Source organism: Pongo pygmaeus, chromosome 8, assembly GCF_028885625.2.
Source record: "Pongo pygmaeus isolate AG05252 chromosome 8, NHGRI_mPonPyg2-v2.0_pri, whole genome shotgun sequence".
NCBI classification, from domain to species: Eukaryota; Metazoa; Chordata; class Mammalia; order Primates; family Hominidae; genus Pongo; species Pongo pygmaeus.
The window spans coordinates 97,289,277-97,308,779 of NC_072381.2; the positions used below are offsets into that span (position 1 = coordinate 97,289,277).

Here is a 19,503-nt window from a genome sequence, read left to right on the forward strand (position 1 = left end):
ATTTCTGTTCCTAGAAAATTTAGCAACATGGCCAGATGCGGTGGCTCATGCCTGTAATCCCAGCACGTTGGGAGATGGGCAGATGGCTTGAGGCCAGGAGTTCAGGACCAGCCTAGCCAATATGGTGAAACCCCATGTCTACTAAAAGTACAAAAATTAGCCAGGTATGGCGATGCAGGCTTGTAGTCCCAGCTATTTGGGAGGCTGAGGCAGGAGAATCACTTGAACCCGTGAGCCAAGATTATGCCACTGCACTCCAGCCTGGGCGACAAAGTGAGACTCTGTCTCAAAAAAAGAAAAAAGTTTACCAACATTTATGTAACACATAGAAAATAAGTTATAGCTCCAGTTCTATCCTTAATCATAGGTAGAGGGAAGTAACATACATCAGCAAGCTTAATTTTTATTCTTTTTGGGCAAGTCTAAATGTTAATTAGAGGAAAGGTATCAAACATTAATTTAATCCATGTTCATATGAAAAAATAAGCATAAGGAAGTCTGCCAATTCATCAGAAGTATACTATGCAGAGTTGGCTCAAATGAATACATCTCAGAGAATGAGCGTTCTAGATATGCAATCTAGACATGCTTCATCCCATATGGTTATATCATTACATTTAAGGAAGATGACTTCTTTTTCAGCTTTGGAAATGAAAGACTTATTGAAAGCATGGACAAAACATTTTCTGTCTGTTCTTTTTTCATTACAGAAAGCCAACATTCGGTCTTTTAGCATTTGCGCTTCTCTCTGTCTCTCTTCCTCTCTCTCTCATCATTCTCTTCCTCATTTACACCTATCAAACTGCAGACCAAGAGCAGGGACCAAGTCATTCTAGGAAATATTTAGTGTAGCACCTCATACAAAGAAGAGCATGATTTTTGAGAACAATAAAATCAACCTCACAAATAGATATGGAGAAAGTAAAATGAAAAAAGGATGAGTATTTTTTTCAGAAGCTTAGAAACTATAGGCGACTTTATATTCTTGATGTATAGTATTAATATGCTATTATTTATAAAAATAAGATAATTTTTAGAAATATGATGCCAAACTCTGCTCTGCATAAATGTAGGGTGTTATTTCAAAATAACCCTTATCAATAAGCATTTAATAAGGGCTAACTATACATAGGGCCCAGTGTTAGGCACTAGAGACAACTATCCTCAAAGAACTTATCCCAGATGAAGAATCAGGGCATACAGAAAAGGCAGGAAGAATGCAAGACAGCAGAATCAGAGGAAAACACTGTCTGCAAGGGCACTGGGGGAGGCTTCCTGGAAAGGGTAAGGTTTGAACTAGTAAAATAAGGATAGTCCTTAGATACATAGATGAGAGGAAGGGTGACCTGTATGGCCAGAGAGTGGGAAAGCAAATAGATTGGTCAGGGGAAGATGAGGTGGGAAAAATGAAGATAATGATGTTGGTGAAAGAGGCAGAAGCCAGATCATGGGGACCCTGAATTGAGAATGGGGGTGACACAAAGCGGTGTTTCAGAAAGATGAAGCTGTAGAAATGGAACAGGAGAAATAAAAATAGCAGAATGAGAAGGACAAGGCCTGAGAAAACTAGAGGGAAAATCTTGACAAGATCTGGTGACTGATTAGTACATGAGAAGAGGAAAAGCCAGGCCCTGCTGTCTGTTCTCCAGATGGTGTCTATTTTCTACATAAAATAGTCCATTTCCTTTTCTTTCCTGACAATGATCATTTTTCTAGCAACATGAAACAAGTATGGTACAAAATATGTCTTAATAACATTATTTCTAGGCTTTAACTTTTTTAAATTTAAAAATAAGGCAATAAAATTTAATGATATTTATTTCCACGGATAGAAAATAATCATTTACACAAACGTTTTTCCACATGATGATGATGAAAAGCAAAAGGACTGTATGATCCACCGTACATATATATTAGCTTCTGCCAATAGTCACTCATTCAACAAATATTTGCTGTGAAATAAATGATAAAAGTATTGTTTGGGTAAGCATAGGCAGAGAATATTTTTAATATTTTTTTAAAACATAATAAAATACTATGAATTTAGCATCATTATCTTCTCTTCATGACTCAACTACAAAGTCAGAGACAGCCTGATGAATGGTAAACATTAGCAAATAAAGAGCCAAAAGACACAGATTGTGATCTTGACTCTGGCTTTAACTTGGTCACACAGCAAGTAAATTACGACTTCTCCTTCAGCTTCTGCAAATGAGCACCAAAGTAACTTATATTTGTGGAATACTTTTAATATACATGGATAGCTTTTCATTTCCCTTTTTTTTAAACTAGAACTTTACTAATACTCTGAAGTAGGACATGACTGGTTTTATTACCTCATAATTTACAGATGAGCATACCAAATCTAAATGATAAGTCAGTGATTACAACCTACGTGTCTGACCCTAAGTCCCATATGCTTTCTACTACATCTGGCTTCTCCTAGCTACTTCGTAAAATTATTTGAAAAAACTACAGATATGGGAAATGCTTTAGAACAGTTATAGCATTACACAAATGAAAGTTGTATTATTTCGTTTGGGTGTGACCAGGAGAGAATGCAGGTTTTACGGGGACCAAAGCCTATTTTGGGGTCCCTCTTTAAGAAAAAGAACACAAAAATTACGTAGACTTTGGAAGGGGTCCAAGCAAGTGAGAGGCCCTGAAACTTAAGCTTCATTTACTTCTGGGGTAAATCTGACTGTGAATATAACAGAAAAAAATTCACCAGCCAAACTAGTAAGATCAAGAATTGCCCTCCAAAACCCAAGTTCTGCCTTCTAAGTTGTACGAAAAGAATACAATGAATACAGGGCAGAAAAATATGTATGTTTGGCCTTTATTTCCTCATGTTTATTCACAATAAGCCATATAACAAAAAACTTTAAGGAGAAATAGTCTTTGCTATATCTTTTTTATAATTAAAAGAACAAATTACCAACAACAAAAAATAATTTTAATGAAAGTGATAAATTATTTTGCTAAAATAATTAAGATAGAACATCACACCATATGATAATTATTGTTTTACACACACACAGGTATAAATACACACACACATAAACACACTCATATTTACTCACAATTTGGCAAGCAAAAGATCTCATTAAAAAAAAAAAATTTACCTCGTCTCCGCCCATAGCTCCTGGCTGCATGTAAACATAGAAGAAAACCATGGGTATTTGTATCAAAATGGTGAATTTAGAAATTAAAAAAAAATTCACACAAAGTTTTTCTATGTATTCTTGGAATTATTCAACTGATATGAAGATACTGTTCAACTTGACTGCAAACACTATATTTTTTTAAAAAACCTTTATGAAGTACAGGCTAAATCACAATCTTAAAAAGAAATTTAACTGGATGTGGCAGCCACTGGAACAGATACAATGAATGTTTCAGAAGTCTTATGAGGGTTTATATTGGAGCCTATTATCTATATCAGACATAGAGTACTTTAAAAAACTGATTTATAAATTTCATTTGTACTTTATCTTACCACCAGATAAGAAAAAATTATTCATTCTAAATAACTAAAAACTGTACCATGCGGTGGTCACTCTGAATTTCTTACTACACACACATTGCCCCCAAACACACACACACTCTCTCTCTTCATAGATTCCCCTGAAAAATGTATAGAAATTTTATATACAACGAGCTGTTACTTTACAGAATGTGTTTCTGCACAATTTTCAGTAAAGCTTCTCTTACTCTCTCCATTTACTTTCCACTCAGTATTACAGATGGGGGAATATAATATCTTTTTGATGTATAAAATGAACTGCAAAAGTAAAATGAGACTAAGGCACTGGGTCCACCTCAGGCCATGCTTAATAATACAGTGCTTTAAAGGTTTTCTTCCTCTTTAAAACTCCAGCCCTATAGAATGTATTGCTACATTGTTTAATAGAGCTAGACTGTGGTATCATGTATCACTAAAAGATCCTGTCAAGCAAAATGATTTTCAGAGTGGAAAGTTTCTCCAATTTGAAACCTCAGGTTCTATTTTAAAAAATGATTTAGAGCTTAATCCATTTCTTAAAAGCATAACAAGCTGGGTGTGGTGACTCACACCTATAATCCCAGCACTTTGGGAGGCCAGGGCAGGAGGATTGTTTGAGGTCAGGAGTTTGAGACCAGCCTGGCCAACATGGTGAAACCTCATCTCTATTAAAAATACAAAAAATTGGCTGGGCATGGTGGCTCACACCTGTAATCCCAGCACTTTGGGAGGCTGAGACAGAAGAATTGCTTCAACCTTGGAGCTCTTAGAGGTTGCAGTGAGCTGAGATCACGCCACTGCACTCCAGCCTGGGCGACAGAGCAAGACTCTGTCTCAAAATAAATAAATAAAAATAAATAAGTAAAAAAAAAAAAAACTGTGAAATGTCACACAACTAGCTTATACTGAAAAAGGAAGATAATTTGGAGTTACATTTACAGTGTATTATATTAAGCATTAAAGAAAGCTATTTCTGACCAGGTGCAGTGGCTCACGTTTGTAATCCCAGCACTTTGGGAGGCCAAGGTAGGCAGATCATCTGAGGTCAAGAGTTTGAGACCATCCTGGCCAACATGGTGAAACCCCATCTTTACTAAAAATACAAAAATTAGCCAGGCGTGATGGCAGGCACCTGTAGTCCCAGCTACTCAGGGGACTGAGGCAGGAGAATTGCTTGAACCCAGGAAGTGGAGGTTGCAGTGAGCCGAGATCATGCCACTGCACTCCAGCCTGGGTGACAGAGTGAGACTCCGTCTCAAAAAAAAAAAAACAAAAAACAACAACAAAAAAAACTATTTATTCCATAGGAAAATAATTCAGATTTTTCAGCCGGATAGTTGAAATACCACTAGGCCAATCTCATTTTCTATTACTTTCCACTTTTCCTCAGGCATCAGACTTGCCCTCACTCCACACCTTTAACTTCTTCACTTTCCCACTACTCAAATATTGGAAAGGATTATCCAGCTCAAGCTCTATTTTTTTCCCTGATTCCTCCTGTACTACATGTAACCCTCAATGAAAAAAATTTTTTTTTTTTTTTTTGAGATGGCGTCTCATTTGCTCTGTCACCCAGGCTGGAGTGCAGTGGCACGATCTCGGCTCATTGCAACCTCCACCTCCCAGGTTCAAGCGATTCTCCTGCCTCAGCCTCCCAAGTAACTGGAATTACAGGTGCTGGTCACCATGCCTGGCTAATTTTTGTACTTTTAGTAGAGATGGAGTTTTGCCATGTTGACCAGGCTGGTCTCGAATTCCTGACCTCAAGTGATCCCCACCTCGGCCTCCCAAAGTACTGGGATTACAGGGGTGAGCCACCGCGCCCAGGTGAAAAAAATCTCTTCTGAATTTACATAGCTATTACTGTTTATATAATTTACGAAAGGGGATGCATTCCAAAAACAATTTAAGGGACTTTTATACTGTTTATTATTTGGAACCTTGAATTCCTCTTCTTACAAAAAGTATAATAAATGGTAGGTAGCTTCCTAGCTTGATCCCTCCCCCCAAATTTGCTTCATCCATAATTATATGGATGGATTAATATAACACTTTAAAAAAGATGAAATAAATTTTGATATCCTATCACTTGTCTCTTTGTCCCTTCTTCCCATCCCCAATGATGTTATGCTGCCTGACAATCCAATGAAAAATCTCTATTGAGAAAGGAAATACTCCACATTTTAAAATTACTTATTTCTCTCCCAAACAACAAATTCATTTTTTTCCCCATTATATCTGATTTCTGGCCAGATACCCAATGAAACAATTGGGTATCTGATTGCAATACTAAGGTACAAATGACTCATTGGACATTAACACCCATAAAGGATAAATGAGAATGTTGTTCACACAAGCCTTCAACCACTAAACATCCAAGTAACATAGATGAAGTTAATAGATCTAGACAAGCTTAGGGGTGGAGGGCAGTATGTTGAACTGGGGACAGAGGAAGAGTTACAAAAGACCTACCTGGGAGTTTTGTTGGTTTGTTTTTTTTGAGACGGGGTCTCACTCTGGCACAAAAGCTAGAGCGCAGTGGCAAGATTTCTGCTCACCGCAACCTCTGCCTCATGGGCTCAAGTGATTCTCCCACCTCAGCCTCCTGAGCAGCTGGGATCACCACACCCAGCTAATTTCTGCATCTTTTGTAGAGACAGGGTTTCACCATGTCACCTAAGCTGGTCTCCTGGACTTCAAGGGATGTGCCCATGTTGGCCTCCCAAAGTGCTGGGACTGTAAATTGGTTCATGATGTTTGGGAACTCTGATATCAGAGAGACAGGATGGCATATGGGATAGGTAGCCAATATCAAGTAGTGATCTATCTGAGATGCTTAGATTTTTTTTGTTTCATTTTGTTTTGGTTTGGCTTTTTTTTGAGACGGAGTTTCGCCCTTGTTGCCCAGGCTGGAGTGCAATGGCATGATCTCGGCTCACTGCAACCTCTGCCTCCTGGATTCAACCGATTCTCCTGCCTCAGCCCCTTGACTAGCTGGGATTACAGGTGCCTGCCACCTTGCCCAGCTAATTTTTTGTATTTTTAGTAGAGACACGGTTTCACCATGTTGGCCAGGCTGGTCTCGAACTCCTGATCTCAGGTGATCCACCCGCGCTGGCCTCCCAAAGTATTGGAATTACAGGCATGAGCCACCGCACCCAGTGGCTTAGATTTGTTTTTATCATTCATTGTAGAATTTATTATGTACTACCTTGGTCCTGCTATAGTGATTATCATAACAGCTAATGAGTGCTTCCTATGTGCCGGGAACAGTTCAAAATACTTCACATGTATTGCCCAGGCTGGAGTGCAGTGGCATGATCTTGGTTCACTACAACCTCCACCTCCCGGTTCAAGCGATTCTTCTGTCTCAGCTTCCCGAGTAACTAGGACTACAGGCGTGCACCACCATGCTGGCTAATTTTTGTATTTTCAGTAGAGATGGGGTTTCATCATATTGGCCAGGCTGGTCTCGAACTCCTGACCTTGTGATCCACCCACCTTGGCCTCCCAAAGTGCTGGGATTACAGGTGTGAGCCACCGCACCCGGCCGACTCCACATTTTTAAAAGGGGAGTAATGTGACTTATTTCATTTTTCTAATATTCTATCTATGCTAAGATGGATTTATACCAGATATAACAAGATACAATATTCTTTCAGAAGTCTATCTACTCCCTCTAAGAACTTTAATTCTCAATTATCAACTATTACCAGCCTTGGAGATAGAATTCTTTTTTTTTTTAAGAGAGAGAATTCTTTTACTGTTTCATATATATTAAGCAATTTAGAGCCCATACAAATTACCTCTAATTTTTAGAAATCAGAGTAGTATTACCCTTGGCTAGAGATAGTAACCAGAGAGGAGCCTAAGGGTGTAGTTTGGGGTGTTAGCAATGTTTTGGTCTTGATCCAGGTACTAGTTACATGAGTGAGCTCAATTTGTGATACTACATTGAGCAATATATTTATTAAATCATAGATACATATATTATGTGTCTATGATTTGTGTACTGTTTGTATTTGAATAGTTAAAAATGAAACATTACAAATATTTTAGATTAGTTCATTGGTTATAAAAATAGTGCAGAAAATCCACAGTGCTAATATTTTTGTAGCTTTTAAATCATAAACCTGAATAATTAAAAATTGAAAAAATACTTATTTCCAATCCATCAGAATAAAAATTAAATGGTACATGTATTTTACAGGGGGAAATACAAGAATTATTCCAAAAGTGGATTTGTATGGTCAGTGACAAGTACACTGTCAACAGCACTCTCATGTTAATGGCATGGTACTTTGCTGGGCATGAGGCAACACTAAAATAGATCATCTGTTATTCCTTATGACTTGGCTGCACTAAGTTTTAATGGTTGCATTCTTATATATGTGACTCCCCAAGGGAAGGGCATGTTATGCTCTGCTGTTTGTTTTTTAGAGACTTTATATTTTTAGAGCCTTTTTAGGTTCACAGCAAAAAAGAAACGCCCAGAGATTTTGTGTACACCCCCTAGCCCCACACTTGCATAGCTTCCCCAATTATCAACATCCCCCACCATAGTACATTTGTAAAAACTGATGAACCTATTCTGACACATCATAATCATCCAAAGTCTACAGTTTACATTAGGGTTCACTCTTGGTGTACATTCCATGGGTTTTGATGAATGTGTAACATGTATCCACCATTACAGTATCATATAGAATAGTTTCACTGCCTTAAAAATCCCCTGTGCTCCGCAAGGCACAGTGGCTCACACCTGTAATCCCAGCACTCTGGGAGGCCAAGGCTGGTGGGTCACCTGAGGTCAGGAGTTCGAGACCAGACTGGGCAACACGGTGAAACCCTGTCTCTACTAAAAATACAAAATCAGCCGGGCATGATGGCACATGCCTGTAATCTGGAAGGCTGAGGCAGGAGAATCGCTTCAACCTGGGAGGCGGAGGATGCGGTGAGCCGAGATCGCACCATTGCACTCCAGCCTGGGCAACAAGAGTAAATCTCTGTCTCACCAAAAAAAAATCCTCTGTGCTCCATCTATTCATCCCTCCCTCCTCCTTAACCTCTGGCAACCACTGATGTTTTTACTGTCTTCATAGTATTGTCTTTTTCAGAATGTCATATAGTTGGAATCATATGAAACCTTTTCAGATTGTCTTCTTTTACTTAGTAATATGCATCTAAGGTTCCTGCATGTCTTTTCATGGCTTCATAGCTCATTTGTTTACAGTGCTGAATAACATCCCATTATCTAGATATACCACAGCTTATTTACATCTTGGTTGCTTCCAAGTTTTGGCAATTATGAATAAAGCTGCTCTGAACATCCATGTACAGGTTTTTATGTGGATATATGTTTTCAACTTCTTTGGGTAAATACCAAGAAGTGCAACCGCTGGATTGTATGGTAAGAATATGTTTAATTTTGTAAGAAATTGCCAAACTGCTGATCTGGTGTTTAAATCTAAATGAACTCTTCTGTTACGTGGATTCATCTGAATTTGAGGAAGTCTCTCTAAGCAAGGTAACATCATACACAGGTTCCATGATACAGGCTCGAAAAATGAGAAAGAGCAAGAAAAAAAGAAGAGGGGAAGGGAGAGAGGGAGGGAGGGACAGAGGTGTAGGTAGGTAGGTAGAGATGGATAGATAGAGAGTCACTCTATTGCAGATCAAAGCAGCACACAACACTTTCAAAACAGGTACAGCCCCTGGAGTGCTGTGCCTGATGAAAAAGGAAGGAAGATTCAAAGAATTTAGTATAACATTTTATTAACTGGCATGGAAGTTTTTGTCAAAACTATTAAAAGTCACTGTAGGAGACGCCAGGCGTGGTGGCTAACGCCTGTAATCCCAGCACTTTGGGAGGCCAAGGCAGGCAGATCACCTGAGGTCGGGAGTTCGAGACCAGCCTGACCAACATGGAGAAACCCTGTCTCTACTAAAAATACAAAATTAGCCGGGCATGGTGGCACATGCCTGTAATCCCAGCTACTCAGGAGGCTGAAGCAGGAGAATCGCTTGAACCTGGGAGGTGGAGGTTGCAGTGAGCCAAGATTGCGCGATTGCACCCCAGCCTGGGCAACAAGAGCAAAAAAAAAAAATTACTTTCCTTGTGATAAAATCAGTTTTTAAGAAACACCTTGCAACTTATTTTTTGAATCACCATTTCAGTAGGCATCATAAAATTATTCAAACATCTAACGTTCCCTTTCAGCTTCCCTTGGAGTATTAGTCATAGAAAAAATTTCACTAAAGATGGGTTAAGATCTTAAAGTTTGAATCAAAATGTCCCACTTTCCCTCATTAGACTATAAATTCTTAAACAGCAGGAGTGCTGGGGTTTGTCTTTAAATGCTCCTCCTATATCTTTGTCTTATAATGGCAGATAAGATACTTTTAACCCAATTTTTGATGTTTGATAGCATTTCTCAAACTAGGCAAGTTATAATTGAAAAGATCAATTTCTCCATGAACAATATGAAAGTAGCAGGTAAAAAAGATGGTTGAAGGGGAAGGATATATATTCATCTGCTACATTCACATTAAGTATTTGTGTTTATTTTTGTTTTTGTTTTGTACACATTAAGCATTTGGATGTCTTAAAACTCCTTCCTTCCCTTCTCTTTCACTCTTACACATTCTTCTCAGAAAAATCTTCTTTCCATTGTATTTGCAAACCTAAAATGTAATACTAATGACTGATAAGCAAAATACTAGCATTACTGGGATATTTTATAAAGGAGAATGACTATCATAAAGTAAAATAATAACCTACTGATAATTTATCATGTTCCAGGCATATGCTAAGTACTTAATATGTCTTCTAATCCCCAAGGCAGCTATCATTACACACATTTCCAGATGGGCAAAGCAAGGTCCAGAGAAGATGACTGGCCCAAAGTTATACAGCTACTAAACAGCAGAGCTGGGACTGAATCCAAGTTTAGTCTGGCTCTAAAGCACCTACTTTAAGTCAAGATATTATTTACAGTCAATAAAATTTATCCACTTTAAGTATATGATCTGATTAATTTTGATAATTATATATAGACATATAACCACCACCATTCTAATCAAGATATGACAGCTCAACACCTCTGAAAATTTCTTTGTGTGCTTTTGCAGTTGATCCCCTCCCCTAACTCATGGTTCCTGGCAAGCATTAATCTCCTTCTCACCATAGTTTTGTTTGCCTTTTCTATGATTTCATATTAATGAAACCAATATGTTTGACTTCCTTCACTTAGCATGTTTTTGAGATTAATGCATGTTGTTACAAGTATAAGTATTTTGTTTCTTTTTATTGCTGAGTAGTATTTCATAGTATGACAAACTACAATTTATCCATTCACCAGTTGGTAAACATTTGAAAAACCCTGACCCTTAACTACTAAGTTTGAAGAATCAGTATTACTAATCTATAAAGACCTTGAAAGTACCCAGAAATTCTCTTCAGAATTTTCACAGCCTCCATTATCCTGTTTTTCAGCAGCACAATCCAAAATTTAAGAAAATAAACTTCTCACCCCAATTTTCTTTTTTAAATTTTATTTCATTATTACTAACAAAACATTATTGTTTTCTACTAATTATTACACTTAGAACTGTTAGATTATAAATTAAAATACAGGGATACTTCAGAGATATTACAGCCTTATGGTTCCAAACCACTGTAATACAGCAAATATCACAGTAAAGCAAGTCACACAATTTTTTTATTTCCTAGTGCATACAAGTTATGTTTATATTATACTGTAGTCTATTAAGTGCACAGTAGCATTATGTCTTAAAAAACAATATATATAACTTAATTTAAAAAATACTTTATTGTTGCCTAGCACAGTGGCTCATACCTGTAGCCCCAGCTACTTAAGAGGCTGAGGTGGGAGGACTGTTTGAGGCCAGGAGCTCAATGCTACAGTGAGCCATGATCATGCCACTGCACTCCAGCCTGGGTGACAGAGCAGGACCCTATCTCAAAAAAATTAAAAATAAAATAAAAAATACTTTATTGCTAAAAATCTCAATGATCATCTGTGCATTCAACAACTTGTCACTTTTTTCTTCTTCTTTTTTTGGCTGGTGGAAGGTCTTCCCTCCATGTGGATTGTTGCTAACTGATCAGAGTGGTGGTTGCTGAAGGTTGGGGTGGCTGAGGCAATATCTTAAAAAAAAGAGATCAGTGAAGTTTGCCACATCGATTGACTCTTCTTTTCACAAAATATTTCTCTGTAGCATGCAATGTTTAAGAGCATTTTACCCATAGTAGGATATCTTTCAAAACTGGATTCAATCCTTTAAAACCCTACAACAGCTTTATCAACTAAATGTATGTAATATTCTAAATCCTTTGCTGTCATTTCAACAATGTTCACAGCATCTTCATCAAGTAGACTCTACCTTAAGAAACCACTTTCTTTGCTTGTACATAAGAAGCAGTTTTTCATCCATCAGGTTTCATCATGAGATTATAACAATTTGGTCCCATCTTTAGACTCCACTTCTAGTTCTCTTGCTATTTACACTGTATCTGCAGTGACTTTCTCTACTGACGTTTTGAACCCCTCAAAGTTGTCCATGAGGAATGGAATTGACTTCTTCAAATTCCTGTCAATGTTGATATTTTGACCTCCTCCAATGAATCACAAAAGTTCTAAATGGCGTCTAAAATAAAGAATCCTTTCTAGAAGGTTTTCAACTTTGCCTAGGTTCATCAGAGGAAGCACAATCTATGGCAAGTATTGCTTTACAAAATGTATTTCTTTTTCTTTTCTTTCTTTTTTTTTTTTTGAGACAGAGTTTCATTTTGTCACCCAGGCTAGAGTGCAGTGGCATGATCTCGGCTCACTGCAACTTCCGTCTCCCGGGTTCAAGCGATTCTCCTGCCTCAGCCTCCCAAGTAGCTGGGATTACAGGCGTGCACCACCATGCACGGCTAATTTTTGTATTTTTAGTAGAGATGAGGTTTCACCATGTTGACCAGGCTGGTCTCAAACTCTCAACCTCAGGTGATCCACCCTCCTCGGCCTCCCAAAGTACTGGGATTACAGGCATGAGCCACCACACCTGGCCTACAAAATGTATTTCTTAAACAAGATGGCTTGGAAGTATAAATTATACCTTGATCCACAGGCTGTAGAATGGATGACATATTAGCAGTCATGAAAACAACATTACTGTCCGGTTCATCTCTATCAAGTGCACTGTCAATGAATAGTAATATTTTGAAAGGAGTATTTTTTTTCTGAGCAGCAGGTCTCAACAGTGGTTTTAAAATATTCAGTAAACCATGCTGTTAAACAGATGTGCTGTCATACAGGCTTTGTTGTTCTATTTGTGGAGAACAGGCAAAGTAGATTTAGCATAATTCTTAAGGCCCTTAGGATTTTCAGAATGGTCAATAAGCGTTGGCTTAAACTCAAAGTCACCAGCTGTATTAGCCCCTAACAAGAGAGTCAGCCTATCCTTTGAAGCCAGGCACTGACTTCTCCTCTCTTGTTATGAAAGTCCTAGATGGCATCTTCTTCCAATAGACGGCTGTTTCACCTACACTGAAAATCTGCTGTTTAGGGTAGTCACCTTCACCAACTATCTTAACTAAATCTGGGTAAGTTACTTGCTGTAGTTCTCCATCAGTACTTGCTGCTTCACCTTGCACTTTTATGTTATGGAGATGGCTTTTTCCCTTAAACCTCATGAACCAACGTTTGCCAGCTTCTAGCTTTTCTTCTGCAGCTTCTTAACCTCTCTTAGCCTTAATAGAATGCAAAAGAGTTAGGGCCTTGCTCTGGACTAGGCTTTGGCATAAGGGAATGTTGTGGCTGGTTTGTTCTTTTACTCAGGCCACTAAAACTTTCACCACAGCAACAATAAGGCTATTTCGCTTTCTTACCATTAGTGTGTTCATTGGAATAACCCTTTTAATTTCCTTCAAGAACCTTTCCGTTTGCATTCACAACTTGGCTAACTAGCACAAGAGGTCTAGCTTTTAGCCTGTCTCAGCTTTCAACATGCCTTCTTCATTAAGTTTAATCATTTCTAGTTTTTGATTAAAAGTGAGAGATGTGCAACTCTTTCTTTTACTTGAACACTTTGAGGCCATTTTAGGGTTATTAATTGGCCTAATTTCAATGTTGTGTCTCAGAAAATGGGAAGGCCCGAGAGGGAGAGAGACAGTAGAATGGCCAGCTGGTGGAGCAGACAGAACACAACATTTATCAATTAAGTTTGTATCATCCTACAAGCGCAGTTCATGGCATCCCAAAACTATTACAACAGTTACATCAAGGTGGGCACGGTGGCTCAGGCCTGTAATCCCAGCACTTTGGGAAGCCGAGGCAGGTGAATCACCTGAGGTCAGGAGTTTGAGACCAGCCTGGCCAACATAGTGAAACACTGTCTCTAATAAAAAATAAAAAATTAGCCAGACATGGTGGCGCACACCTGTAGTCCCAGCTACTCGGGAGACTGAGACATGAGAATTACTTAAACCTGGGAGGCAGAGGTTGCAGTAAGCTGAGACTGCACCACTGCACTCCAGCCTGGGCAGACAGAGTGAGACTCTGTCTCAAAAAAATAAAATAAAATAAAATAGTAACATTAAAGATCACTGATCACAAATCACCATAACAGATATAGTAATAATGAAAAAGGTTAAAGTATTGTGAGAATTAACAAAACATGATATAGAGAAAAAAAGTGAGCATATGCTGTTAGAAAAACAGCACAACTGTTGCCACAAACTTGGAATTTATAAAAAACATAATTCTATGAAGCATGATACAGTGAAGCACAATAAAATGATACATGCTCATAGGTATTTTTGTGGATTGGTCAGAAAATTTAGTTATTAGGAACATAAGAAAATATATCCTGTATTCTCACCAACTGAACTTTTGCAACATTCTGTTTCACTGCTTTCAATATCTTACAGAGAAACCTACAGGTATCTTAAGCAAAACAGGAATTATTTCTGGAGCTAATAGAAAAGTGTTTTACCTGGTTCTGCTAGAATACCTTAACAAAGATATTATGAGATAAAAAGTATGAGATAAAAGAATAAAGAGGCTTGCTTCAAGTCTCTCAGCCTATTCTAGTGTGTTTTTTTTTAAACTTCTTTCTAAATAGCTGATATGGTTTGGCTGTGTCCCCACCCAAATCTCATCTTGAATTGTAGTTACCATAATCCCCATGTGTCATAGGAGAAACCCGGTGGGAGGTAATTGAATCATGGGATTGGTTACCCCCATGCTGCTGTTCTCATGACAGTGAAGTGAGTTCTCACGACAGTGAAGTGAGTTCTCACGTGATCTGATGGTTTTATAAGTGGCTTTCCCCTCTTTGCTTGGCACTTCTCTCTCCTGCTGTCATGTGAAGAAGGATGTGTTTGCTTCCCCTTCTGCCATGATTGTAAGTTTCCTGAGGCCTCCTCAGCCATGCAGAGCTGTGAGTCAATTAAACCTCTTTCCCTTTTTTTTTTTTTTTTTTGAGATGGAGTTTTGCTCTTGTTGCTCAGGCTGGAGTGCAATGGTGCGATCTCAGCTCACTGCAACCTCTGCCTCCCAGGTTCAAGCGATTCTCTTGTCTCAGCCTCCCACATAGCTGGGATTACAGGTGCATGCCACCATGCCCAGCTAATTTTTGTATTTTTAGTAGAGATGGGGTTTCATCATATTGGACAGGTTGGTCCCAAACTCCTCACCTCAGGTGATCCACCTGCCTCAGCCTCCCAAAGTACTGAGATTACAGGCATAAGCTACTGTGCCTGGCCTAAACCTCTTTCCTTTATAAATTACTCAGTCTCGAGCAGGTTTTTTTTTTTTGTTTTTTTTTTTTTTGAGATGGAGTTTTGCTCTTACTGCACAGGCTAGAGTGCAATGGTGCAGTCTCGGCTCACTGCAACCTCCACCTCCCAGGTTCAAGCGATTCTCCTGTCTTGGCCTCCCAAGTAGCTGGGATTACAGATGCCTGCCACCATGCCCAGCTAATTTTTGTATTTTTAGTAAAGACAGGGTTTCGTCATGTTGGCCAAGCTGGTCTCGAGCTCCTGACCTCAGGTGATCCGCCCGCCTTGGCCTCCCAAAGTGCTGGGATTACAGGCGTGAGCCACTAAGCCTGACCTCAAGCAGTTCTTTATAGCAGTGTGAGAATGGGCGAATACAGTAGCAGAGCCTTCTCTCCCCCAGTAAAGACAATGTATTAAAGCAAGGCTGTTCAAGTTCAAGCATGGCAAGGACCCATGGCCCCAAATGTTGGGTATCCTTCTCCCACAGTGGCACTTAAAGTACCTTCTTGGATGTTGGCATTCCATAGAACACAACTAGAAAACTGAAGATCTGTATACTCCATGGTAGGACCATTCTTATTGTTACAAAGTTCTTTTTTACACTCTCCTGTTGTTCTTACCCACAGACCCCAGCCTAATCCCACTTTTATTGGGGGGCCATTACTTTAGCACCTTTTGGTTTTCTCTTTTTTATTCACTCTTTTTAGTGAATTCAATATTCTTCATAAGAAATCATTTTCCATATTCCATATCAGCCTGAATATTCTCCTTTGGATAAACCTAATTTCCACTAAGACAATACTAGTCTGTCTAAGCTTCTCATGAAGCATCCAAAGCCCTTCATCATTTGGCCCCAACCATCTTTCAGATCCTCATTCTCACTATTCCATACATCAGACCCATACATTCCAGTAATCCCAATTCAACCTACTCTTCCAGTATTATCATTACAAGTAAGCACCTATTCAGAGAGTATAAAAATCTTGATACCTGCATGCCTTGACATCTAGTCTCTTCTACTCCCTAGGAAAGCCCTAGTCCACATTGTCCATTTCCTCTATTATTCTTCTTCCTGTCTTGTACAAAATGCAAGCTCAAGGATTTGCTATACCACATCTCAGTGTCCCCACATACTTAGTATTAATTTACTTTCTAAATTACATTTAACATATAAGATACTAATACAACTTCTCAATATATAACACGTTATCAAAGTAATCACTCTAGAATTTCCAAGTTCATTTCCTAAATTCCTCATCAAAACAGAAAAAGATAATTAAAAATGTATATATCAGACAAGACATCTCTGGAAACAAACCTCGGCAAAGAATTCCTCTACATAATACTGCTATACCTTACTGGAGAGAGTGGGCATCCACACCCACTTACATCAGGTGATGTTTATGCACCCTCATACTTGTGACCTGACAGCATTCCACTAAGAATAATTAATTACCACCTTGCTTTTATTTCAGTAGCACATTGCTAAATGAAACAATAACTGATGAAAGAAAGAGAAAAGAAGGAAGAAAAAAGAGAAAGATGGAGAATGAAAGGAAGGGAGGGAGGGAGAGAGGAAGAAGGAGAGTGTGGGAAGGAGGAAGAGAGAGAAAGAAAGAAGAAAGTTCTAAGAATTGTAATCACATAACAGAGTATTTTGTATTTTATACTGATCAATCTGTCCAATTCAGGTCTGAAATTGCTTACTACAGTGGTATACACTCAAATATCTGGCATCTGTTTTCAACAAACCATCTTCTTTGAACCACTATGTCAAAAATCTCATGAGATTTCTACAACTGTATATAAAGACTCAATTCCTACACTATTCAGGACAGCCAATACTTGCTAGTTCTACATTTCTGAACTCCCAAATAATATAAGGAATAATACAGAAAGAAGAGAAGGTAAACAAAATGGGTGCTGGTGTGTTCAGGAGCCTAAGCTGAACCAAAGGCTGGGCCCGTTGGTCAGTGTTGTCTTCTCTCTATCAACAAGGCTCCTCTCATGTGGGAAGGAGAGTTCCTTCACAGAAGAAAGTTATGTCAAGGAATTGACCTGGACATTTGGGAAGGGCTGCAGTAGCATGGAGAAGCTGCTCATTCATATCAGCCCTGCCCTGATCCTTCAAAAACACCTTCCTCTTCTGATCTGGACTTGGGAAAACTTCAGGGAACAATAAAAGCAGACCAAGTCTTGAGGGAAAAGAAAGAACACTAGGATATGTACAGCATAGTCACGATACTACTTGATTCCTTCATCCTCAAATAAAGATAGACACACATCTAATTCTGGTCCTTTCCGTATCCCTTGCCCACCCTCCACCCCCAACCAGATTTCACCCTAGGCCAATGAAATTACAGTCTCTCAAGCATGGGTGTTTTCTATTTTGGCTCCTGTATTGATTGTATAACTAGAGTTGAGAATTAGTGTGAACCCAAAAGGAAACAAAGGAAGAGGGGTAGAATAGGGAAGAAACGAAGACTAACATTTGTTTGGTGTGTACTTCTTTTTTTTTCCCAGAGAGAGTCTCACTCTGTTGCCCAGGCTGGACTGCAGTGGTGTGATCTCGGCTCACTGCAACCTCCTCCTCCTGGGTTCAAGCGATTCTCCTGCCTCAGCCTCCCAAGTAGCTGGGATTACAGGAACGCACCACCATGCCTGACTAAGTTTTGTATTTTTACTAGAGATGGGGTTTCACCATGGTGGCCAGGCTGGTCTTGAACTCCTGACCTCAGGTGATCCACCCGTCTCGGCCTCCCAAAGTGCTGGGAAGTACAGGCGTGAGCCACCGCACCCAGCCTTGGTGTGTATTTCTTGCCAGATATGGTATTAGGAGCACTACACACTTAATCTTACCATTTGTAAAGAGAGGTTAAAGTGTCCGTTTAAAATAAAAGACACAGGATCGGTGCAGTAGCTCACATTTGTAATCACAGCACTTTGAGAGGCCAAGGCAGGAGGATCTTATGAGCCTAGGAGTTCAAAACCAGCCTAGGCAATATAACAAGACCCTGTCTCTACAAAAAATTTAAAAAAATAAAAAATAAAAGACACAGGTAACTTGCCACAAGGTCACATGGCAAATAAGTGATGGATTTGGGGTTTAAACTCAGATCTGTCTGCCTCCCTACCTCAAACTGCACTGTTTCTACTATATTCAGCTGAAAAAACAAGACAACAACAACAAAAAAACCACAAAACTTTATTCATATAACAAAAGTGTATGTGTGTGGAGGGTAATGAAGAAAAGAAGGCATTTAAAATTCCTGTTGCTATTGAGGGAGACTATGTTCTGAAAGTAACACTGAACATGTGTGGAAGTATACTGACTCTCCACAATCAATAAAGTATCATTTATTTAATTGTTATAAAGGAGTTAAATGAAACCCAAGTTATCTTTTGGGAAAATCCAAAAGAGTAAAAATCACACTGGATTAGGAACTGGTTGGCAGAATAATCTGTGTGTCTAAACCTTATACAGCTATTTGCTGGCTGTATGACATTAGCAACATGCTGACATGCAATTTACCCATGTAACAAACCTGCATATGTGCCCCCTGAACCTAAAAGTTGAAAGGGGGAAAAAAAAACTGCATTTCAGTTTCACACACTACTTTATCATATGGCCATGTTTTGTCCGGATAAGAGAATAGTCCTGGGGTAAAGTCGGTGCTCAAGAAAAGTGGATTTTTTTTCCATGTTCTGGAAAAACCATAGTAAGCATTACAAAAGCACAGAGGTCTGTGAGACCACTTCGTAAACTGTTCATTGCTAGATCTATATGTGTTATAACCATCTTTCAAAAGGAAGAATTAAAGCACATCTTTTAGGAAGAAATTAAGGTGGACTGGATATTCTCTAAGACTGTTAGACTGTGCTTTTCACAGTCACACTGAGATGTTTTCCCACTCCTCCTTCCCTTCTTCTGATCACCCATATTGAGTGCCTATTCAACAGGCCAGGCATTATACTTCAAGCCAGGGACCAACTGTGAATAAAAGCTAGTCTCTGCCCTCTTGAAGCATACACATTAAAGAAAAACACCAACATTAAATAGTTAATTACAAGTGGGGTGAATGCTGTAAACGTGAAGTCCAGTTTCCACTGACTATACAAGTGGAGAAAACAGGGAAGTCCACTGGGAAAAGTAAGTAAATTTTCAGTTTTCTGTATCTTCCTTATTTGGTTAGAACTACCCAATACT

The 19,503-nt window shown here is 38.9% G+C and overlaps 1 protein-coding gene across 12 annotated transcripts in view; it reads right to left on the reverse strand.

Annotated features, from left to right (window-relative positions):
- CPEB3 (cytoplasmic polyadenylation element binding protein 3) overlaps positions 1 to 19,503 on the reverse strand; it is a 239,746-nt gene that overhangs the window by 103,291 nt on the left and 116,952 nt on the right. For 2 of the 12 annotated variants that reach the window (XM_054436208.2, XM_054436205.2), the window contains exon 5: positions 3,126 to 3,149. The exons of the other annotated variants lie outside the window; for them this stretch is intronic. In XM_054436208.2, the coding sequence (XP_054292183.1) occupies positions 3,126 to 3,149 (24 nt within the window). The remainder of the gene's footprint in view (positions 1 to 3,125; positions 3,150 to 19,503) is intronic. 12 annotated transcript variants of the gene reach the window in all.